The following is a 25,871-nucleotide window of genomic DNA, read 5'->3' as shown; positions in this document are numbered from 1 at the left end:
TATTATAAACAGGCAGATTAAGGGGCAGGAATATTATAAACGGGCATATTAAGGGGCGGGAATATTATAAACGGTTAGATTAAGGGGCGGGAATATTATAAACGGGCAGAATAAGGGGCGGGAATATTATAAATGGGCAGATTAAGGGGCAGGAATATTATAAACGGGCATATTAAGGGCCGGGAATATTATAGACGTGCAGATTAAGGGGCGGGAATATTATAAATGGGCAGATTAAGGGGCGGGAATATTATAAATGGGCAGATTAAGGGGCGGGAATATTATAAACGTTCAGATTAAGGGGCGGGAATATTATAAACGTGCAGATAAAGGGTGGGAATACTATAAACGGGCAGAATAAGGGGCGGGAATATTATAAACGGGCTAGAATAAGGGGCGGGAATGATATAAACATGCAGATTAAGGGGCGGGAATATTATAAACGGGCAGAATAAGGGGCGGGAATATTATAAACGGGCAGAATACGGGGCGGGAATAATATAAACGGGCAGAATAAGGGGCGGGAATATTATAAACAGGCAGATTAAGGGGCAGGAATATTATAAACGGGCATATTAAGGGGCGGGAATATTATAAACGGGCAGAATAAGGGGCAGGAATATTATAAACGGGCAGAATAAGGGGCAGGAATATTATAAACGTTCAGATTAAGGGGCGGGAATATTATAAACGGGCAGAATAAGGGGCGGGAATATTATAAATGGGCAGATTAAGGGGCAGGAATATTATAAACGGGCATATTAAGGGCCGGGAATATTATAGACGTGCAGATTAAGGGGCGGGAATATTATAAATGGGCAGATTAAGGGGCGGGAATATTATAAATGGGCAGATTAAGGGGCGGGAATATTATAAACGTTCAGATTAAGGGGCGGGAATATTATAAACGTGCAGATAAAGGGTGGGAATACTATAAACGGGCAGAATAAGGGGCGGGAATATTATAGACGTGCAGATTAAGGGGCGGGAATAATATAAACATGCAGATTAAGGGGCGGGAATATTATAAACGTGCAGATTGAGGGCCAGGAATTTTATAAATGGGCAGATTAAGGGGCAGGAATATTATAAACGGGCAGAATAAGGGGCGGGAATATTATAAACGTGCAGATTAAGGGGCGGGAATATTATAAACGTGCAGATTAAGGGACGGGAAGATTATAATAAGATCCTCTTCATACGTCAGAATCTGATTGGCTCATTTTATAACATGCTTGCAGAGAAAAAATCATCAAAACTGAGTTACTGGGTTTCACTTTTCACCGTTTCTGTATTGGTCGATGCACCGATTATAGCACTTACACATGGGGAAAGTCAGATTTTTACAGTTTTGTAACCACAAACTGACGAATAAATCACAGCTGTGTGAAGGGTAGTGTTACCGGCGCAGAAGAAATAGCAGCATACGAGTTTGAAATGACACAAGAGTGAGCAAATAATGACAGTACTTTCAATTTTTTGCATGAACTGGCCCTTTAAATCTCACAAAACGCTTATAGAGTGTGTAAAACATGTTGAAAACATTTATCAAGTGCCAGTTGACAACATCACAAGCTTTCACAGAGCGGGCCTGTGATCTTCCTAAAGGACCCGTGGGTCATCCGAGGCTTTCTGGGTGTTTCAGGACGCGAGATGTTATGATGTGGGTGGAAACGCTCATAAATGCACAGCGCTGCTTTGGGAACATGTGGTCAGAAACGCTGCACTTCACATTAACGAGAGCAGACGGGCGCATTCACGTCGTTAGGAAGATTTGTTTACTGTCCCAAAACTGCACCAACGATACGTTTCGGTAATACAGTAATAATGTCAGTGTGACTCATCTCCTCTATCTTGAGAAATCTTTTCCCAATTACCATGCTGATAAAAACACAATTACCAGTCATATGTTAATTTGAAATTAATTGGGTTTTGGTGCACAGATCACAGTCTGATATCAATATCATTTTCCAGTTTTCAGTCGAAGATGATAGCAGTTATGGGTCAGTGGTGTGATACTGATTTTATATGTTTGGGATGTAATCATTTATTCAAAGATGCATTAAAAATGCAAATCACACTGACAATGACTTGAATACATCTCATCTATGATTAACCTGTTCAACGATTCAGTTTGATATTTTTGTGGGACAAAGTCAAAAAGGTCTATGTGGCGTATCCATTGTAATAAATCCATAATTAAGATAAAACTTAAGATTATGAGTCGTGAAATCAATATATATAGTACTGGAAACATTACTATGTTTAATGTGTTTGAAAGAAGTCAAAAATACAGAAGAAACTGTAATATTGTGATACATTATCACAATTTAAAATAATGATTTTTTTGTTTTAATATACTTTAAAATATAATTTATTCATGTTATTAAACCATTTTCAGCATCATTACATGATTATTTATCATCAATGTTTGAAACTGTGTTAGTGATAAATATTTTTTAGTTTTAAAAGTTAAAAAAGACCAGCTTTTATTTAAAAAAAATATAAGTTAACATTCCTTGCTGAATAAAATGATTCATTTATTCAAAAAAAAATATCAAAATAATAGACTAAACAGATTAATTTGAAGTTAATTTGACAAAAAAAATGTAAAAATAAAAGACTAACCCCAAACTTTTCAACGATAGTGTAAATTGTTGCAAAATATTTATAATTTAAATTTAAAAAAAGCTGTGCTTTTTAAACTTTTTATTCATCAAAGACTCATGAGAAAAGTATCACAGGTTATATTTTGATAATAAATCCTCATATTAGAGTGATTTCTAAAGAAGACTGGAGTAATGATGCTGAAAATCACAGGAATAAATTACACTTCAAAGTACCTTTATTTTAAATTGTACTAATATTTCACAATATTATTTTTATATTATTTTTTATGCATTGTGATCAAATAAATGTAGGCAGTTTCCAAACTTTTGAACAAAATACTTGATGTTTGCAACAGTTAGATTAAACTGTAGAGTAATTATATTTGACATCAATAATGGTGTCCTTTAAGTAATATCGTACCTGATAAAAGCCAAGGAGATGACGTAATCAGGGTGGACCGTGATGAACCAATCACAGTCCTTGCTGTGTGGGTACGGGTGTGGGAAGTTAGGGGACAGGATGAACCCGGACGAGCCGGTGATGTTTCCTCCGCACGGAGCTGCACAACACAGATTATGAGTAGCGTTATTAAAGTTCAGTCTTATCGCAATAATTCTCAACGTTGGCTGATTTATCATTCAGTGACAGTCATTTGGACCCCATTGAAGTCCATTATATGAATGTTTTCATCAAAAACCTTCATTTCTTTTCGACTGAAGAAAGAAGAACATGGACATCTTGGATGACACGGGGGCGAGTAAATTATCAGCAAAAGTGAACTACTCCTTTAAATAGACTGTAACAATGACACCTTAAAATAAAGTGTAACCAAATGCAAATCACCTCATTAATATTCATGAGATAAGCTGATAAGTGCCCAACTGTTCTATTGACCTTTAAAATGTCTAAATGTGACTCAAACTTTAGGAAAATAGGTTCCCGCTGTCCACAAAATAAATGCAGTATATCCCAGAAGCATTTAAGCATTCAAGTCAAGAAGTTTCCCATGACCCAGATGAGGTTGACCGGGCACACGATCAGAAATCTCCCTCATTTCATCATTAGAGAGTCACATCTTCTGGTTATTCGAGTCATTTCATGAAGTCTCACCGATGCAGGTGGGGGGACTGGGTTGCCAGAAGAAGCGGTTGTCCACCTGAATGCAGGAGATCCTGGGTTCTCCTTGCAGGTCGTATCCCGGATCACAGGCGAAGCTCACGGTGTCTCCCGGCTCCTTCCCGTCTCCGCTGCGACTCCCGTTCATCGGCGTTCCCGGATCCCGGCAGGCCGTCGCCACCGAACCTGCAAAGAGCGGAGACCAGCTGTGCTCACTTTCCACTTACTGGGAGACCTCAGCGGGAGAGAGAGAGAGTTTCCCGCTCGGAGACGAGGTCGCACGGCCCCGGGAACGAGCACAATGTCTCACCGGGGGTCCGGCTGAGCAGAACACGAGCTAGCGCTGAACAATCACCTGCTAATGGATGCCGTTTTTATGCGTTTACTTCGAAATGGCTTTTGCTTTCCTCAAACAGAGGGATCATTATTATTCTGGGCAGGGAACGAAAGCGACAGTAAAGACTATTTCAAATAAACGCATCGAACAATCCTGAAAATAGACTCACGGTTTCCAGTTTCCATGCAAATATGAAGCAGCTCAACTGTTTTTAACATTGATAATAATAATCATCAATGTGTCTTGATCATCAGATCCTCATATTTGAGTGATTTCTGAAGGATCATGTGACACTGAAGACTGGAGTAATGATGCTGAAAATCAAAGGAATAAATTACACTTTAATGTTATTACTAGAATAATATTTGACCATTTTTACAGTATTTTTAATACTGACCGCCAAACTTTCTGAAAAACTATTTATTTATATGCGCCAATGTAACCTCATAATAATAAACAGCAATATTTATGTTCATACAGTGTAAAATATTTAAAAGTTCGAGTTCTGAAGCAAATCATTAACATGTGAAACTCATTTATTATATAGACTCATAACATGCAAAGTGAGATATTATAGTTTACAGATATGAAAACCTTTTCACAATATTCTAATTTTTTTAGAATTTAGGTTTTCATATCTCTAAGCCATAATCATCACAATTATAATAAATAAAGGCTTGAACTATCTCACTTTGCATGTAATGAGTCTATTTAACATATTAGTTTCACATTTTAAGTTGAATTTCTGAAATAAATGAATGTGTTTCAATGTTTCGAGTTTCACCTGTATATGAAGGGTTTGAAATTATTAAAAGAACCGTTAACATACAATAAAATGACTTTAGTTCAAAACATATAAAATTTTAGTCATACCATCCACACTCTCAAAAAAAAAAGGTACAAAAGCTGTCACTGGGGCTATACCTTTTAAAAAGGTAAACTTTTGTACCTAAAGGGTGCATATTGGTACCTTCATGGTACATATTAGCACCTAAAATGTACATATTAACCCTTAAAATGTATATATTAGCACCTAAAATGGACATATTACCACCTAAAATGTACATATTAACACTTAAAATGTATATATTAGCACCTAAAATGTACACTTAAAATGTATATATTAGCACCTAAAATGTACATATTAACACTTAAAATGTACATATTAGCACCTAAAATGTACATGTTACCACTTAAAATGTATATATTAGCACCTAAAATGTACATATTACCACCTAAAATGTACATATTAACACTTAAAATGTATATATTAGCACCTAAAATGTACACTTAAAATGTATATATTACCACCTAAAATGTACATATTAACACTTAAAATGTATATATTAGCACCTAAAATGTACATGTTAACACTTAAAATGTACATATTAGCACCTAAAATGTACATTAACACCTAAAATGTACATATTAACACTTAAAATGTATATATTAGCACCTAAATTGTACATATTAACACTTAAAATGTATATATTAGCACCTAAAATGTACATATTAACACTTAAAATGTATATATTAGCACCTAAAATGTACATATTAACACTTAAAATGTACATATTACCACCTAAAATGTACATATTAGCACCTAAAATGTACATATTAGCACCTAAAATGTACATTAACACCTAAAATGTACATATTAACACTTAAAATGTATATATTAGCACCTAAAATGTACATATTAACACTTAAAATGTACATATTACCACCTAAAATGTACATTAACACCTAAAATGTACATATTAACACTTAAAATGTATATATTAGCACCTAAAATGTACATATTAACACTTAAAATGTATTTATTAGCACCTAAAATGTACATATTAACACTTAAAATGTACATATTACCACCTAAAATGTACATATTAGCACCTAAAATGTACATTAGCACCTAAAATGTACATATTAACACTTAAAATGTGCATATTGGCACCTAAAATGTGCATATTGGCACCTAAAATGTACATGTTAACACTTAAAATGTACATATTAGCACCTAAAATGTACATATTAGCACCTAAAATGTACATGTTAACACTTAAAATGTACATATTAGCACCTAAAATGTACATTAACACCTAAAATGTACATATTAACACTTAAAATGTATATATTAGCACCTAAAATGTACATATTAACACTTAAAATGTATTTATTAGCACCTAAAATGTACATATTAACACTTAACATGTACATATTACCACCTAAAATGTACATATTAGGACCTAAAATGTACATATTAGCACCTAAAATGTACATATTAACACTTAAAATGTGCATATTGGCACCTAAAATGTACATATTAACACTTAAAATGTACATATTAGGACCTAAAATGGACAAAAGTGTACGTTTTGAAAAGGTAAAGCCCTGGTGACAGCTTTCGTCCCTTTTTTTCTGAGCGTGCACACTTAAGTTTGGCCTTCCCTCATGTGTGAGCTGTGTGTGAGCCTTTGCTCTTACTGGAGAAGTCGATGGCGAATCCGGACTTGCTGATGTAGAAGTCCGTCTCGAACTGGACGGTGACGATGTTAAGAGTGCTGTGGATGCCGTCGGGTAACAGAGAGCCGCTCACTTCCCTCAGAGCCATCTCGTTCTCCGGGCGGCCGTCCCAAACCCTCAGGATATCGTGAGACGCCTCCGTGTCAAACGCCAAGAACTGCAGGCTGAACACACACCTGATTCACACTCGGAGTCTCGAACACACTTAGAGCAATCTAATCAAATAAATAACAAGATAAATCAAGTACCATAAATGCAATTATTAATCATCTAATGCCATTAAATATTAAGTGTCTTTATAATACAAGTGAAACTCGAAAAATTTGAATTATGGCTTGAATTAATTTTGAATTTGGTGTTTTCATAAGCTGTAATCCATAATCATCACAATTATAACAAATGAAGGCTTGAAATATCTCACTTTGCATGTAATAAGTCTATATAATATATTAGTTTCACCTTTTAAGTTGAATTTCTGAAATAAATTAACTTTTGCACCATATTCTAATGGTTCGAGTTTCACCTGTATACTTAAAGGAGTAGTTTACTTTTTTTAAAAAAACTTTAGCTGATAATTTACTCTCCCCCGTGTCATCCAAGATGTCCGTGTCTTTCTTTCTTCAGTCGAAAAGAAATTAAGGTTTTTGATGAAAACATTCCAGGATTTTCTCCATATAATGGACTTCAATGGGGTCCAAATGAGAGTTTCAGTGCAAACTGTTCAAAGGGCTTTAAACGACACCAAAAAATGAATAAGGGTCTTATCAAGCGAAAAGATCGCTCATTAAAAAAAATAAATGAAAAAGTTTAAGTTTTACAAGCTCAAATGCTCGCCTTGCTCTGTTCTGTGTGACTCTCCTGTTCGAACACGTTCATCAAAATGAACAAATCGTTAATTTTAGAGCAAGGCGAGCATTTGTGCTTATAAAACTTTTTTTTTTTAATGAGCGATCATTTCGCTTGATAAGACCCTTATTCATCGTCTGGAATCGTTTAAAGCCCTTTGAACAGTTTGCACTGAAACTCTCATTTGGACCTTGAACCGTTTGGACCCCATTGAAGTCCATTATATGGAGAAAATCCTGGAATGTTTTCATTTCTTTTCGACTGAAGAAAGAAAGACCTGGACATCTTGGATGACACGGGGGCGAGTAAATTATCAGCAAAAGTTTTTCTTAAAGTGAACTACTCCTTTAACGATCTGCGTTTCTATCTTTTCACTCCCATTATAAAACCAGGACATGTTTAACATAACTCAGATTGTATATTGCTCTGTACGAAGAGTGTCATAGACACCTAGATCATGGGCTAATTGTCATTGTTGTGTGAACTATCCCTTTAAGGTTGTCACTAGTGATGGGTCACCTGACAGTGTTGCCGGGGTCCACCTCGATGGTCCATGTGCAGCGGAGGTTGTTGTCATAAGGAAAAGGGTATCCAGGAGAGAGGATGCGTCCAGATGATTCACCTTTAAAGCTTCCCCCACACTCGGCTGCAATAGATCAAAACCAGAAGATATTGCTGTCAGCTCCCACCCACGACGAGCGAGCTGTGTTCCTCCTGCCATTAATGATGAGCTCTGTGTGTTTCTGGATCTGACACCCCCTCATCATGCCGACGAGGACGTGCAACAATGGGCTGTAATTATGCATGCGCGAGACGCTGCTTTTAACTGCGTTCCTCCTCGTGCATGCCATCAATTAATGTTTAAACTCTGTCCACATTATTTATGAGTTCGGTCTTGCGTGAGAAGCAGAAGACCACTGCATACATCACACAAAATAAAGGTAGTATTATCACATTCATCACTGCGGCCTCAGCCACACCATCGCTCATTAAAGCACATGTTTCTGTGCCGTATTACAGCAAACGACAAAGACAATACTGTCATTACAACGGTAACGAGACGAGACAAACACTGAAGCTGGAGATTATCATGTCTGATATCTTTTCAATGACCACTTTAGAGCAGGAGTGAACCTTTTAATGTTGTTTATGTGTCTATGTGGTGTTTTTAATACGCTTAAAGGTGCAATATGCAGGATTTTTGCAGTAAAATATCCAAAAACCACTAGGCCAATGTTATATATTTTGTTTAGTTGATTACTTACAATATCCCAATGTTTCCAACTATTTTTAAATCGTGAGAAAATTGCAATTTTTAACCAAGGAAACGGAGCGTGAGCACGGGTGAGGAGTCGCCAGTCAATGACGTCATATCCGCGTGACCGCCAGGTTTGACCTCGCACTGCAATAGTAACCATGGCGACAGACGTGGACAACTGGGTCGGTTATGCCTGTTATTCATTCACAGTACAGTCATCTTAAAAACATCACTGTATTCACTCATACATAAAAAGATCCATCAGCTTGACGACAAGATCCATAATTCCGCTAAATGCAGAATATACATCATTAATATACACCTTTGTTATAGTAAGAGGTTAGCGACACCTGGTGGCGAAAACAATCTTACATATTGTACCTTTAAACCGTGTGTGCGTTGATAAGTGGACAGCATTGCTGAGTATTTCCTCCTTAAAACTGCAGTGAACCAAAGACAGTCTCAAAAACACACTTTGAAATCGTCACAAACCACCTTGTAACCAATCAGATCAACCAGTGGATCTCTGAGTGAGTGAGTGGAGGCGGGGCTCATTTGCATATTCATAGAACCGCGAATACTAAATGAGGCAAGGGTGTCGAGTTACGTTCAAAATATTTGAAGGCATTAAGAATTTTTTTTCAAGGAAAAAACGTTTTTTTTTTTTTTTTTTTTTTTTTTTCCACTGGTCGATTTTAGGCTATCTGTATTCAATAACATGTCGTCTTTCAGACTTGTGCTGAAAAAAAGTCCAAAACACACATTTAGGTCTTTATTTTACTACACTTTGTCCGTTACTCGAAATGCGCAATCCCATAAAAATCTTTAAAGGCTGTTTTCTCAAAATGAGTTTTTTCTCACACTTCTAGTGACGTTTTACCACTTCTGTAGCGCCAAACTTTACAGCCGTATTCCGTATTCGTATATAAGAGGGATTTGTTGATACATCACTTGTGGCCTGATTTATATGACATTTTAAGCCTAAAAATAGGGCGGAAATCAATTTTTTTTAAGGCTATTGGCAGTATTTTCTGATTTACAGGGTAACAAAAGGAGATATTCATAATCCCCTCTGAAAATGTCATTGAATGCATCAACAAAATGCAAACATTTTGAACCTTGCAAATTAGCGCATATTTAATTTGATATAGCCTGATTAGCATATTTAAACATAACATTACATAAAACTTGCAATACATGTTTTTTTTTTCCTATTTATGCAACTGGTAAAGTTTCATGGTGACATCTGTAAGTTTATATTTTTATCCTATTCACCTGCCGTGTCTCGCCGTAAGGTATAAATGATTGACTTTGGGGGACTTTAAAGGTTTTGTTTGAGTTTAATAAGCAGAGACAGACACTGATTCCCCTGAAAGTTAATGGCAATATCAAAACACTGCTCTGTTTGTTTGAGGGCACAGAAACACTTGACTGTGTTTGTGTCCCAGTGGGGGAAACCTGTCTGGAAACTGTCATTATTCTTACTTATTTTGGAATTAATTTGCAATACAGACTATAATGGATGTTTTTCACATGATAAGAGAAATAAATGTACTTTTTTTAAAGCATGGGCTAGTGAAATAACAACGGAAAGTGATCTGGAGGGTCAACTTTCTTCATCACGGATGAAAATGCTTGATGTTGGATTTTATAATTGCATGTGATCTGCTTTGTGAAGAGGGAAAATAGCTGTATAAAGAGAGACATTTATCAGCTAGCTTTTGCATGAAATATTTAGCACAGCCTCGATGTTGAAATTCCCAAGGCGCTGTCATCCGAGCGAGAGGATCCCCAGGCAAAGCTCCCAGCGTCTGCTCATCGGGATTCAGTCTACAGAGAGGCCGGCTACTTCATCCGACTGCTCTATTGTACTTCAGTTTCATCATACGAAGGCAGGAATACGCTGGTCTACCATTAAATATTGATGACTCTACGAGACCGATCAGCTCATGGGAAACTTCTTTATAGTTTGCCTGAGCGTTTTCAGACTCTGTTCTGTGAACATTGTGATCTACCTTTGCTGACTGGCAGGAGATTACAGATAAAGATGACCTATTCCGCTTTTTCACATCTTTCTTAAGTGTGTAATGTTGATATTTGAGCATGAAAAAGCTCTGCAAAGTCTCTTTACATCAGCGTCAGTGTCACAATATTCCTCATTATAATAATTAATGCGCAGCATGTAAACCTGTTCTAGCAGAGCTCAATTACAAAACCAAGACTTTGCAAAAAGTGCGTAATAAACCCTATTTTTTTTTTTACTTTTTAACCTTAAAATTGTATTCTGGACAAATGTGAGCAAAATAGTTTTGATTCATTTTTAAAAAATACTTCCCTTGATCTGAGCGGTACAAGACTTGGCTACTTTTCCAAAGTTTGCCTCCCGAACACACACAATTATTATTTTTTTGACTCTACCATGTTCAGCGGGAGAAAAAAACTCCTTAATCTTGTATTTGGGTCAAAAATGGGCACCCATAGAAATGAATGGGAAAAAACTGTAATTTAGAGCAGTCTAAAATAAGCCAAAATAAGGCACCAGGTGACGGCAAAGTCACTTCATCTTTAGCTTTTAGCTCTAAGAACTTATTGGAATGATTTTTTAATGTAGTTTAAAAAATTAAAAAAAACATAATTTACATTGAAAATATGGTACTTTATGAAGTAAATAAATTCAAAAATACCCCCAAAATAAAAAGCAACACCATAAATGGATAGACAAAACTTTATCGAAGACAGTGATATAACATTTATAATAATAAAAAATTAGGATCACACCTGAGTCCTCTGTGCCCACATTTGTCCACAATTACAGATATTAAGGGCTATAAAGTGAATACGGTTTGAGGGCTAAAGTACGTGACTGATTGAAAAGGAAGAAGAAACCAAAGTTTTTTATAAAGTTAACATGAACAACTGGGATATATTCCAGGAGATCTGGTTCATTCTGTTTACACTGGATAAAAACTGAATAAAAACCATTTGATTATTATTTACAGGCGAAACTCGGAAAATTAGAATATGGTGCAAAAGTTCAGTAATTCAACTTAAAAGCTGAAACTAATATATTATATAGACTCATTACATGCAAAGTGAGATATTTCAAGCCTTTATTTGTTATAATTGTGATGATTATGGCTTACAGATATGAAAACACTACATTCAAAATTAGAATATTGTGAAAAGGTTTTCATATCTGTAAACTATAATATCTCACTTTGCATGTTATGAGTCTATATAATATATTAGTTTCACCCTTTAAGTTGAATTACTGAACTTTTGCACCATATTCTAATGTTTCGAGTTTCACCCGTGTGTGTGTGTGTGTGTGTGTGTGTGTGTGTGTGTGTGTGTGTGTGTGTGTGTGTGTGTGTGTGTGTGTGTGTGTGTGTGTAAATAGGCGAAGCTGATCTGAACGACGTGGACATTGATGTCAAGTTGGGCTGTTGACAAATAACACTTTTTTTCCCCAACATAATTTTTTGTTAGTAAACTAAAAGGTGTTTTGAGTGGCTTGACTTTTCCGCAGTTCAAATGGTCATGAAGTGCGACAAATTAATTTAAGTATAAATAATCCATGTGCTCGCAATTAATTTGGGGTCATAAAAAGCAGCATGGAGGATAATTAAGCAATTATACAGAATAAAATGATGTCAGAGTCTCACTGGTTAAACGGGAGTGTGTGTGAGCGGTCAGTCTAATAGAGTGTGTGTGTGAGCGGTCAGTCTGATTGGCAGGTTCAGAAGTTTGAGCATCTCAGTGGCTGAGAAACCAGTTCTGGACAACATCCCGTTCTGGAAAACGGCAAAAACTCCACATATGCTGCTCGTTTCCGCGTGCCAATTATGAATATTCACTCTCCAAATGAGTATGTACTAAAATATTTCCCCATGAGTATTTCTTGTTTGTACTCTATGAATCTGAAGACAATATTTCTAACAGCACACGCTCTTTTGAGTACATTAAACTTTGAGCAATGAAACTATCTCTGATTTACAGCGAGAAACGAAAGCATGAACGGCAACACACACACACACACACACTACCAGTAAACATCTCAGCTAAACGTTTTGTAGTTCTTCTCTACTGATTAAATAGACAGGAAACACACCGAGATGATTTGCATATCTAAAAATGCAACCCATTTATTTTCTGGTGCATAATTTATGGTTATTCCTAATTAAAAAAAATATCTTCACATTTATTTAATTGCTTGTTTACAGCTCTGGAATTACTATGCATAATAAATAAATCTAATAATAATAATAATAATAATATTATTAAATATATTGAAAAATAAAGACTATACAGTATATATATTTTTATTAAATATTTTTTAAATATTCATAATTAAATGGATTTTGAAACAGAAATATATATATAATATTTATATATTTTTAATTAAATATTTTTTAAATATTCATAATTAAATGCATTCTGAAACAGAAATATATATATAATATTTCATATAACTGCTATCATATATATATATAACTAATTATATTGTATTAATAATTAGTGTATTAAATTAAAATCTAATCTTAAAAATAATTATTACCATTATTTTTAATTAAAAAAAAAATACACATGACCTGGGACCATTGGCTCCCCTCCTGCGCACACACACACAAACTAACACACACACCTACTAATGCAATTGTTAATTTCTATATATTACATTCATATTAATGTGTGACATAACATTACGTTACGGTGAAAAGAAGTGAATTAACAAATGAAAAGCATAATTTGAAATGAACATTACCCTAGATTAATAAATTGAGCCTTGAGACAGTTACGTGTGAACATTACACTGGTGTTATAAGACAGTATTTACCATCAGAAAAATGAAACGCTTCACGTTCAGTCGTGTGTTTGCATGATCCAAGCTGAACACACACACTGTTACACACACCCTCACGCATCAGGAGCAAAGTTTAATTGGGTGAGACGTGTCAGAATGCAATCAGCCTGTAAACACACACACACACACACACATACACACTGAGACGCGTGACAGGCACGCTGCCCTACAACAATTATTCACAACAAACACACACACACACACACACACACAGCTGCAAGACCAATTAAGTGGAATCCGTGTAAGGATAAATCCTGATGCACATGACTGCGTTTGGAATAAAACACTAGCTAACCACCCACTGAACACTGTACAACACACACACACACACACACACACACACACACTACTGTACTCTCTGAAGAGACTGTAGAAGCAAACGCTGTTTAGTATGCAGAACTGATATAGCATGCTCTTCCGGACCCAGTGGACGTCTGGGAAGGGTTGCAGTGTGTGTGTGTGTGTGTGTGTGTGTTACCTATGCAGGAGGGGAGCGGATGGTCCCAGGCCCGTCTCTCGCCCGTCATGCATCTCAACACACGGTTGCCATGGAGACCGTATCCGGGGTCGCAGCGGTACGAGATCACACTGCCGGAGAAGTGGCCTTGGTCGCTGACTTTAGATCCGAACTGAGGAACGCCGGGTTCATCACAGTGAGAAAGCTCGAAGCCTGGAGGAGAGAGAGAGAGAGAGAGAGGAACATCAGCGGGAGAACCTCGAACGGCCGTCCAGACCTCAGCTTAAAGGATTAGTTCACTTTTGAAAAAACTTTTGCTAATAATTTACTCGCCCCCATGTCATCTAAGATGTCCATGTCATTCTTTCCTCAGTCGAAAAGAAATTTAGGTTTTTGATGAAAACATTCCAGGATTTTTCTCCATATAATGGACTTCAATGGGAACCGGATGGTCCAAGTATCAAAAGACGGTTAATAACTGTTTCAGATGCAGCTTCAAATGTCTTTAAACAATATCAGACGATGAATAAGGGTCTTATCATGCGAAACGAGCGCTTATTTCAAAGCTTATTCCAAAAATGTAACTTTTCTAAGGACAAATGCTAGCCTTGCTCTATTCTGTGAGGCGCGTTTGTAACGTCATGTAATACGTAATTACGTTCAAAAGGTCACGGGCGACGTAGCCGGAAGTACAGAATCAAAATCGTCCGACATCGTTGTTTTTCCTTTTAATTCCTTTTTTGTAAACGGCGTTTGAGTTAGTTTGCACGTTCACCTATGCGTTCAACTTGTAAACACTGACTCTGTACTTCCGGCTACGTCGCCCGTGACCTTTTGAACGTAATTACGTATTACGTGACGTTACAAACGCGCCTCACAGAATAGAGCAAGGCTAGCATTTGTCCTTATAAAAGTTACATTTTTGGAATAAGCTTTGAAATAACCGATCGTTTCGCATGATAAGACCCTTATTCATCGTCTGGTGTCGTTTAAAGACATTTGAAGCTGCATCTGAAACAGTTATTAACTGTCTTTTGATACTTGGACCATCCGGTTCCCATTGAAGTCCATTATATGGAGAAAAATCCTGGAATGTTTTCATCAAAAACCTAAATTTCTTTTCGACTGAGGAAAGAAAGACATGGACATCTTGGATGACATGGGGGTGAGTAAATTATCAGCAAAAGTTTTTTCAAAAGTGAACTAATCCTTTAAAACAGCTTCTCTTAAAGGGCCTTTTTTCTCTATGGAAGCGTTTCCGACACAGAATCAAAAATAAAAAACGAAATTACAACTTTTGATCTCACACTTTGCACGTTTACATCTATATAGTCGCAATTGTGTGTTATAAAGTCAGAATTATCTTTGAAAACGTATTATTTTGTGACGGAAACATTATTCCAGACACCCGAGCCTGACCCAGACTTTCATCTTAAAATATATCATTTAATATCCCATGTTTTTGTTATAACCAAGGCCCGTTCAAACCGAAGACGGTAACGATAAATTACGGTAAAGATAAACTCTTTAAATACTCACATCACAACTATAACAATAACACCGTAGAGAATGTGATGGATTCACTTTCAGAACGATTATATTACTATAAAACTACTATTGAGACACTGACAGCCAATCAGAAGCCATCCAGCTTTAATGAGATCGAGCATTTAAAGCGACAGACGACAATAACTGCAATAACAATACGCTATTGTGGACAGTAATATAGTCATTGTTATAGCTTTAAAACACACTGTATGTGGTGAAAAAAACAAAACTACATACATGAAAGTGTGAAGTGTGTGTTTTAAAACATTAACAGGACTGAATGTTTTACATTTCTAAAGTTAGTTTCCACTAGATGTTGAAACATGGATGAATTCAATCTCATCCAGAAGAAAAATCAAGTACAAAATCAAAAGGACGTCGAGATACTTTTGTCTTATCTATCTGGTTTCCAAACTCATTTTCTGCAAATATCTAAGTAAAAATAAACTAGGCTTTCTCTCATTTCTGATCTCTACAATTACACTTTACCAGCAAACACAATTTTCCGTGTTTTCAATGTGTCGTGTGTAATTACAGAGAACAGGAGCACAAATAATATCACCCCAACCATTTAATCCCAATCAGATCTTAACGAGAGAATGATACAGTTAATTAATTCATTGAAATAGGTGTGGGTGAAGGAGCCCGCCAGCATTTACACGTCCCGGCGGAGCAGCATCGTGAATTTCACTTTCAGTTTCCATAATGCAACATAAAACAAAGAAATAAACCCACAGTCATAATATTATTCACATTTATATGAACGTACAGCCCTATAATAGTGCGAGACAATAACACGAGCAACACTGTGCCTGTTGATTAAGACATTACAGGGGATGTTTCGAGAGTTTATGGATAATAGCAGATTTAATCAGCTTTAAACTCTAGTCTTGTGTGACTAATACTATCAGAATTAATCAGGAATATATCATCTTATTGATACAGTACTTTTGACTTTTGTGTACATACAATACTGCAGATTTATGACAGTCATTTTTGAGTGCTTCATTTTGAGTGTGGGGGCGTGGCTATATAAGTGGGGGCGGGGCTATATGGAAGGGGGTGGCACCCGAGTCCCAGTAACAAGCAGCATCAAAATATCACACATTGTATGCAATATATTATTTATATTTACTAATATTGAATGCGTAAATACCAGAAATGTTCATGAATTGCTGAATTGCTTGTGCTGGAAATATACATAATATAACGTAACGTAACATAACAAACGTAACATAACATAATGTAACGTAACATAACATAACGCAACGTAACACAACATAACATAACATAACATAACATAACATAACATAACGTAACGTAACGTAAAATAACATAACATAACATAACGTAACATAACAAACGTAACATAACATAATGTAACGTAACATAACATAACATAACGCAACGTAACATAACATAACATAACATAACGCAACGTAACATAACATAACGTAACGTAACGTAACGTAACGTAACGTAACATAACATAACATAACATAACATAACATAACATAACAAAACAAAACATAACGTAACGTAACGTAACATAACATAACATAACATAACATAACAAAACATAACGTTTACGTAACGTAACATAACATAACATAACATAACATAACATAACGCAACGTAACATAACATAACATAACATAACATAACGCAACGTAACATAACGTAACGTAACGTAACATAACATAACATAACATAACATAACATAACATAACATAACATAACAAAACATAACATAACGTAACGTAACATAACAAAACATAACGTAACGTAACGTAACGTAACGTAACATAACATAACAAAACATAACGTAACATAACATAACATAACAAAACAAAGTGAAATCACAACATAAGACTAAATTATGAGAGAATATTTATTTGGGGGGTGAACCATTAATTTAAATTATACACTGTTCTTTTTGCCTCTGCTTGTCATTTATTAAATTTTTTTTAAAAATATTATAATATATATATATATATATATATATATATATATATGTATACTGTATATATAATATAAATAATATAAAATTAAAAAATAATAATAAATTATGGCAGAATGAATTTTTGGGTGACCTATTCATTTAAAAGATATGTTGTATTATAATATTTATAATATAATATAATATAATATAATATAATAATAATAATAATATAATAAAATAAAATAAAATAAAATAATATAATATAATATAATATAATATAATATAATATAATAAAATAAAATAAAATAAAATAATATAATATAATATAATATAATATAATAATATAATATAATATAATATAATATAATATAATATAATATAATATAATATAATATAATATAATATAATATAATATAATATAAAGCCATGAGACTAAATAAAGGCATATTTAGTTTTCTTCAGTGCTGCCAGAGGAATGAGCCGCTGTGAGTAAAGGCTGTTGGTGTTTCTCAGTGAATAAGCGAGTGCATCTGAACGCCTCAGTTTAGGGGAGAACACAAGAGCTGCGTTCTCCTCCTTCAGAGTCATGTTTTCCTCACGCTATAATCACGCTTTATGATTACAATATCAAACAATAAAGCACAGCGAGGAAGACACACTACTAAACTTCTCATGAGAAAAGACAGACCTATAATTTCCAACAAAGAAAATTAAGAGTCTCCATGGCACTAATAATCCATGCATATGATGCGGCTAATTCAACGGTTTTCATTAGAAAAGCAATAAACGGTGTGTATGTGTGTGTGTGTGTGTGTTAGTGAGTGTTGAAAACCATTATATAGTTCATGCTGACAATGAAATGAAGATATTAATCCAGAAATTAAAACTGAGCTAATATATTCATGAGAGGTATGGCAGAAAGATTGAGAGAATCCGTAATCGGATTCCCGAGTCCACAATTCGTGTCTGAAATTTTTGCACGTAAAAAAAATACAACCTCATGTTTTGTTAATCACGTTTACACGTTTTTCATAAATAAAACAAACAAAAAAAGTTTTCCACATCCATAGTGAGCATTTTGAGAGTCGTTTTGAGAATCCAGAGCCACCGAATGACGAATACGAAAAAAGGCATATGAAAATTTGGGAATTAGTGTGCAAGGACCTTAAGAGTAAGAGTCAGAGTAACATTAAGAGTAAGAGTAAGATTAAGATTAATATTAAGAGTAAGAGTAAGAGAGTAAGAGTAAGATTAAGAGTGAGAGAGTAAGAGTAAGAGAGTAAGAGAGTAAGAGTAAGAGAGTAAGAGTAAGAGAGTAAGAGTAAGAGAGTAAGAGTAAGAGAGTAAGAGTAAGAGTAAGAGAGTAAGAGAGTAAGAGAGTAAGAGTAAGAGTAAGAGTAAGAGAGTAAGAGAGTAAGAGAGTAAGAGTAAGAGAGTAAGAGTAAGAGAGTAAGAGAGTAAGAGAGTAAGAGTAAGAGAGTAAGAGTAAGAGTAAGAGAGTAAGAGTAAGAGTAAGAGAGTAAGAGTAAGAGAGTAAGAGTAAGAGAGTAAGAGAGTAAGAGAGTAAGAGTAAGAGAGTAAGAGTAAGAGAGTAAGAGTAAGAGAGTAAGAGTAAGAGAGTAAGAGTAAGAGTAAGAGAGTAAGAGAGTAAGAGAGTAAGAGTAAGAGTAAGAGTAAGAGAGTAAGAGAGTAAGAGAGTAAGAGTAAGAGAGTAAGAGTAAGAGTAAGAGAGTAAGAGAGTAAGAGTAAGAGAGTAAGAGTAAGAGTAAGAGAGTAAGAGTAAGAGTAAGAGAGTAAGAGTAAGAGAGTAAGAGTAAGAGAGTAAGAGAGTAAGAGTAAGAGAGTAAGAGAGTAAGAGTAAGAGAGTAAGAGTAAGATTAAGAGAGTAAGAGTAAGAGTAAGAGAGTAAGAGTAAGAGAGTAAGAGTAAGAGAGTAAGAGAGTAAGAGAGTAAGAGAGTAAGAGAGTAAGAGAGTAAGAGAGTAAGAGAGTAAGAGTAAGAGAGTAAGAGTAAGAGAGTAAGAGAGTAAGAGTAAGAGAGTAAGAGAGTAAGAGTAAGAGAGTAAGAGTAAGAGAGTAAGAGAGTAAGAGAGTAAGAGAGTAAGAGAGTAAGAGTAAGAGAGTAAGAGAGTAAGAGTAAGAGAGTAAGAGTAAGAGAGTAAGAGTAAGAGTAAGAGAGTAAGAGTAAGAGAGTAAGAGAGTAAGAGAGTAAGAGAGTAAGAGTAAGAGAGTAAGAGAGTAAGAGTAAGAGAGTAAGAGTAAGAGAGTAAGAGAGTAAGAGAGTAAGAGAGTAAGAGAGTAAGAGAGTAAGAGTAAGAGAGTAAGAGAGTAAGAGTAAGAGAGTAAGAGTAAGAGAGTAAGAGTAAGAGTAAGAGAGTAAGAGTAAGAGAGTAAGAGAGTAAGAGAGTAAGAGAGTAAGAGAGTAAGAGTAAGAGAGTAAGAGTAAGAGAGTAAGAGTAAGAGAGTAAGAGTAAGTGGTGACTCTTACTGGTGTAAACCAGCTTAAATCCCTCGGCCGTGTCGTCTTGATCAGAGTAAAACTCGAGCCACAGGTGATTGGACGTGCTGGTCAACGACTGACCCAACATCGAGGACCCCGAGAAACTCCCCAGAACCTCAGCGCTGCTGTCCGGACCGTCATATATCTGGGAAAGGAGACCAGAGACGGCACTGTAATACCCACAGTAGCACTTTTTGAGTACAATTTAGTATCAAAAGAACCAGCTTGTCCAGGCTCTGCATCAGTGTTTACCTTGAGGACATCGCCCTGAGCCAGGTGAAAGCTGCTCGCTGATATGTTGATTCCTTTCCCCCCCTGGACTTGGATGTTGTAGATGCACTCGTGGTTGTTCTCGTAATTGTGGGGATAGTTTGGGGACAGCAGGACGCCGGAGTTCTTGGAAACGGTCGAGCCGCATTCAGCTGTGGACAATGGGGAACCGTAGGGGCACGGTGGAACAGCAACATGTGAAAAGTGTAAATTTGGGGAAGTCAACAAAATGCGAGGTATATACAATAAATTATAAACGCAACACTTTTGTTTGAAACAACACTTTTGATGAAAACATTCCAGGACTTTCTCCATATAATGGACTTCAATGGGGACCAAACGGTTCAAGGTCCAAATGAGAGTTTCAGTGCAAACTGTTCAAAGGGCTTTAAACGACACCAGACGATGAATAAGGGTCTTATCAAGGACCCTTCGAGTCATGACTCGAAAAAAGATTTGTTAATTTTGATGAACGAGTTCGAACAGGAGAGTCACGAATGTGCATCACAGAACAGAGCAAGGCGAGTGTTTGAGCTTATAAAACTCAAACTGTTTTATTTATTTTTTAAATGAGTGATCGTTTCGCTTGATAAGACCCTTATTCATCGTCTGGGATCATTTAAAGCCCTTTGAAGCTGCACTGAAACTCTCATTTGGACCTTGAACCGTTTGGACCCCATTGAAGTCCATTATATGGAGAAAATCCTGGAATGTTTTCATCAAAACCTTAATTTCTTTTCGACTGAAGAAAGAAAGACATGGACATCTTGGATGACACGGGGGCGAGTAAATTATCAGCAAAAGTTTTTTTTTTTTTTTAAAGTGAACTACTCCTTTAAATATTGTTCACAAATCTGTCTAAATCACTAAATCATCCCCCTCACAGGTGTGGCGTATCAAGATTAGACAGCAGGATTATTGCACAGGTGTGCCTTAGGGCTGTCCACAATAAAAGACCACTCTAAAATGTGCGAATGTGAGTCCATCTCATGAATAAGGGGACAAAAACAAAAGTGTTGTGTTTATAATTTTGTTCTGTGTAGAAAGAGAACATACACCATCAACATATTTTGTCATTCAATGGTTGCATTCGAGTCAGGATTGTATCGCACATGAGTGCATAAGACTAACATGACACCTTCATAATCATGACAGGACATACAGTATGTCTTGAATATGAAGGAGGGTTTATGTATGTTTATGACTACTGTCATTAAGTGTCTTTCGCTCAATAATGACATTTTGAATGCAAATATGACATTGTTTGAGATGTCTTTGTCATGACAACTTGACATAAAATGATGTTAAATTGTCATATGGTCGGCTTTGACATCAGCTGTCATTTGAATTGGAATATTTGAATATATACACTACCGGTCAAAAGTTTTAGATCAGTAATATTTTTTATGTTTTTAAATGAAGTCTCTTCTGCTCCCCAAGGCTGCAATTATGTGATGAAAAAAAATGACAAACAGTAATATTTTGAAATATTATGACAATTTAAAATGACTGTTTTCTATTTTAATATATTTTAAAATGTAATCTGAAAGCTGAATTTTCAACATCATTACTGTTGCTGATTACACATCAGTTTTCAGTCTCACATGATCCTTCAGAAATGCTGATTTTATGCTCAAAAAACATGTTGAAAACAGTCGTGCACCATTTTTCCCCCCAAAAATTCTACGATGAATAGAAAGTTCAAAAGAACAGCATTTACTTAAAATATAATCTTTTCTAACACTATAAATGTCTTTACTGTAACTTTTGATCAATTTAACTCATCCTTTATGAATAAAAGTATTTTCTAATTTCTTTCCCCAAAAAATACAAAAAACTTTTGAATGGTAGTGATTAATGTTACAAAAGCTTTCCATTTCAGATCAATTCTGTTCTTTCGAACTTTCTATTCATCAAAGAATCCTGAAATAAAAATGTTTCAACATGGATAATAATAATCATAAATGTTTTTTGATGCTCATATTAGAGTGATTTCTGTAGGATCATGTGACACTGAAGACTGGAGTGATAATGCTGTAAATTCAGCTTTGATCACAGGAATAAATTACACTTCACTATATATTCACATAGAAAACCGCTGTTTAAAATTGTAATAATATTTCACAATATTACTGTTTTTTTAAGTATTATTAAAATTTATTTGTATTTATTTTTATTATTTTTTTTCTGTTTTTTTTTATTTTTTTTATCAAATAATTGTAGCCTTGGAGAGCAGAAGAGACTTCTTTTAAAAACATAAAAAAATCTTACCGATCTAAAACTTGACCAGTAGTGTATGTGCACAGATCCGTAGGTTTCTCTTCAAAGTGACCTCACCCAGAACGCCACTGAACTGGAACGCAACCATGAGGACGTGAGAAGCTCTGGACGTGGAAGCGAATGAGAGCGGCACGTACCCACACACCTTGGCAGAGGTGCACTCCACACACGCCGCCCGCCACCCAGACACGTGATCTCTCCAGCGCCCTGCAGACGGTAGCCTAGCTCACACGAGAACGCCACGCTGGCACCGATGCCGAAGCTGCCGCCGCTGTGCCTGCCAAACACGGGCACGCCAGGGTCCTCGCACGGCTCCAGGTCATATTCTGAACAACAACAGGCAAAGAAACTTTATCAGCTGGCCTCACGTTACACAGGCTACAAAAAAAGGTGATAAATATTGTAATACAGGATGGTAGGTGCTATTAAAACAAAAAGGAATTAGTAATACTCAACTCAATGTTTATAAATATAGCACGTAATTGTGGACTAATGTGGGCACAGAGGACTCAGGTGTGATCCTAATTTTTATTTATTATAAATGTTATATCACTGTCTTCGATAAAGTTTTGTCTATCCATTTATGGTGTTTTTTTTTATTTTGGGGGTATTTTTGAATTTATTTACTTCAAAACGTACCATATTTTCTATGTAAATTATGCTTATTTTTATGTTTTATTTTTTTTTGAATTTTTTAACTACATTAAAATATGATTCCAATAAGTTCTTAGAGCTAAAAGCTAAAGATGAAGTGACTTTGCTGTCATGTTATTTTAGAATTCTCTAAATTAGTTTTTCCCTGTATTCATTTCTAGGGTGCCCATTTTTGACCCAAATACAAGATTAAGGAGTTTTTTTTCATCCGCTTAACATTGTAGAATTGAGTCAAACTAAAAATTGTGTGTGTTCAGGAGGAAAACTTAGGAAAAGTAGCCAAGTACCGCTCAGATCAAGGGAAGTATTTTTTTAAAAATAAATCAAAACTATTTTGTCCACCACATTCATTATTCATAACGCACATTATAATCCATTACATCTTAATTGTAACCAAAGTTAAAATGCAATATAATATTTGCAGATTCCTTACGATCTGAGAAAACGCATGAAGTGGCCAGGTGTAAACAGCCCCTAAAATTGGTTGTTTGTCGTGCGTTTTAATGCTCTGTACTTTCTAAAGGTGTTTAATAAATAGATCATATTATAACTGTGGTTTTGATTATTTACGAGATCATTAATTAATGCATTAAAATGCATTATACGTATATAAAGGCTTTAAGTATAGTGCTATCTAATGTTCCTTCATCAAAAGCATCCTTTATAGAGATGACAATCCCATGATGCACTGCAAAAAGAAAAAAAAAATCCAAATTGCTATTCAATCTCAAAAAGTATTGATAAAAGCATTATATAGTTATATCAAGGATTTGTGTGCTTTGTGTTTCTATCCCTAATTTCACTTTTAGAACTTTTTCCACAACAATAATCTTCCAAGTTTCTCCTTTATAATGAGTCTTCAAGATTTTTGACAATTTAAGTTGGCCATTTCATTCTTTTTCCATGCTCAAAAAGCCTTTTGTTGAAGTCTTGATGTGTTTCAGGCTCTTTTCCTGCTTGAATGTTGATTATTCTCCTCACATCCTCCATTGTTGCGGCCCAGTCTGTCAGGAACGCTCTGTTTACTTCCTGTCTCTATGAAGCCCCGCCTCCTGAAAGCACACTGTGCTCTGATTGGTCGGCTGGATCAGTGTGCTTTGATTGGTCGAGCGCTTCGAGTGTGTTTAGGAAATGTTCCATAACCGCCAGTTTAACACACTACTAACTAACTCAACCAGGCCACGCCCCTTTATTATGCGCATTAATTATTATAATGAGGAATATTGAGACGTGAGACTACAATAGAGGCGTTTCAGGAGTTCAGAAACACTGACTCTCGCCGGAGGGACTTCAGCATGGCCTTAATATTCAACCAATGTCTGATTTAATATCACATCATGATTCACAGAGTAAACGGAGACTAAACATTTACCCTGGGTTATCTGCAAACACTCAAACAATCAATTAGAGCCAGTGTAAATCATTTCCATGTGTAAATGATGGTTCGCCTTGAACCGCAGCTGCGCTTCGCTAGAGTTCAGATGAGTTTGATGCTCGACGGCAAAACAACGTCAACTGCTTTGTTTGCTCTCATATCTCCATATCAAATCTATTTACAAACACGGATGTGTTCGGCATACGAGCGCTTGCACCTCGCCACTCTCAAATTGTATAGAAAAACAGATTTCTCTGCTCTTTCAATGCTAAAATGCTAATGGAGGAAAGCTTTTGTGTGCACTTTCACGCCTGGTGTTTTTTGCATTATGCATGTCTGCTTCTGTCAATCCCATCAATATTCAGTATTCAGTAAAGGTCAGCCTTCGTTTTCATCAGGGAATTTATATTAGGCTAATATGGGAACTTGGCCTGTGGATAATTGTATGGGTATTCATAACTCTGGTCCTTCATTAATGTTTATGATGGCTCAGTAAACATGAGGCAAACCCTATGGGCTCTCCACAGCTTGGCTCTCCATCAGAACGGCTCGTCCTCCAACAAACCGAGAGAGAGACTAACATGACAAATCTGTCCGACTGGAAATATCATTTTTTACTCTTATGACCAGTGTTTTATTTCGCTTTAGTTTTGTTAGTTTAGCGGTGTCGAGAGATTCATATTAACTGAACTAAGGAACCTTTGTAAATTGTAAAGTGTTACCAAACATTTGGGTTAATGTAAGTACACAAGTCAAAAAAATATCTAAAATTGAGTTACACTTTATTATGAGTAATATTAATTAATTACATGTACTTACGATAGGGTTAGGGTAAAATAAGAGTTGTTTAAGGGTTAGTTACATGTAATTATTAGGGCTGTCAAACGATTAATCGCGATTAATCGCATCCAAAATAACAGTTTGTGTTTACATAATATATGTGGGTGCACTGTGTATAATTATTTCATATGTATCTTAGGGCTGTGCAAAAATTAATTGCGATTAATCGCATCCAAAATAAAAGTCTGTGTTTCCATAATATATTTGTGTGTGCTGTATATAATTATTTTGTATATATAAATACACACACATGCATGTACTGTATATATTTAAGAAAATGTGTTATTCATATATAAAATATTTATGTTTATATAATATAGATTATGCATTTATATATATATATATATATATATATATATATACACAGAATATAAGCGCAAATAATTCTTATATATACATATATATATGCATGCATAGGTATTTATACATGAAGAGTTCAGATGCAAAAGCCT

At 35.4% G+C, this 25,871-nt stretch overlaps 1 protein-coding gene across 7 annotated transcripts in view; it reads right to left on the bottom strand.

The window, feature by feature from the left end:
- csmd3a (CUB and Sushi multiple domains 3a) overlaps positions 1 to 25,871 on the bottom strand; it is a 310,494-nt gene that overhangs the window by 146,401 nt on the left and 138,222 nt on the right. For all 7 annotated transcript variants that reach the window (XR_016145833.1, XM_089118090.1, XM_089118092.1 and 4 more), the window contains 8 exons: positions 22,688 to 22,876; positions 20,253 to 20,422; positions 19,989 to 20,145; positions 14,033 to 14,224; positions 7,952 to 8,078; positions 6,548 to 6,750; positions 3,721 to 3,912; positions 3,031 to 3,169 (listed from right to left, as the gene is read on the bottom strand). Coding sequence is in view for 6 of the 7 variants with exons in the window: in XM_089118090.1 (XP_088974216.1) it covers positions 3,031 to 3,169; positions 3,721 to 3,912; positions 6,548 to 6,750; positions 7,952 to 8,078; positions 14,033 to 14,224; positions 19,989 to 20,145; positions 20,253 to 20,422; positions 22,688 to 22,876 (1,369 nt within the window). In the remaining variant the exon portion in view is untranslated. The remainder of the gene's footprint in view (positions 1 to 3,030; positions 3,170 to 3,720; positions 3,913 to 6,547; positions 6,751 to 7,951; positions 8,079 to 14,032; positions 14,225 to 19,988; positions 20,146 to 20,252; positions 20,423 to 22,687; positions 22,877 to 25,871) is intronic.

Source organism: Pimephales promelas, chromosome 12 (assembly GCF_988280905.1).
Source record: "Pimephales promelas chromosome 12, fPimPro1.hap1.1, whole genome shotgun sequence".
In the NCBI taxonomy this organism is placed as follows: Eukaryota; Metazoa; Chordata; class Actinopteri; order Cypriniformes; family Leuciscidae; genus Pimephales; species Pimephales promelas.
Note: the sequence above shows the minus strand (reverse complement) of the source record. Positions and strands in the feature narration are given on the sequence as shown.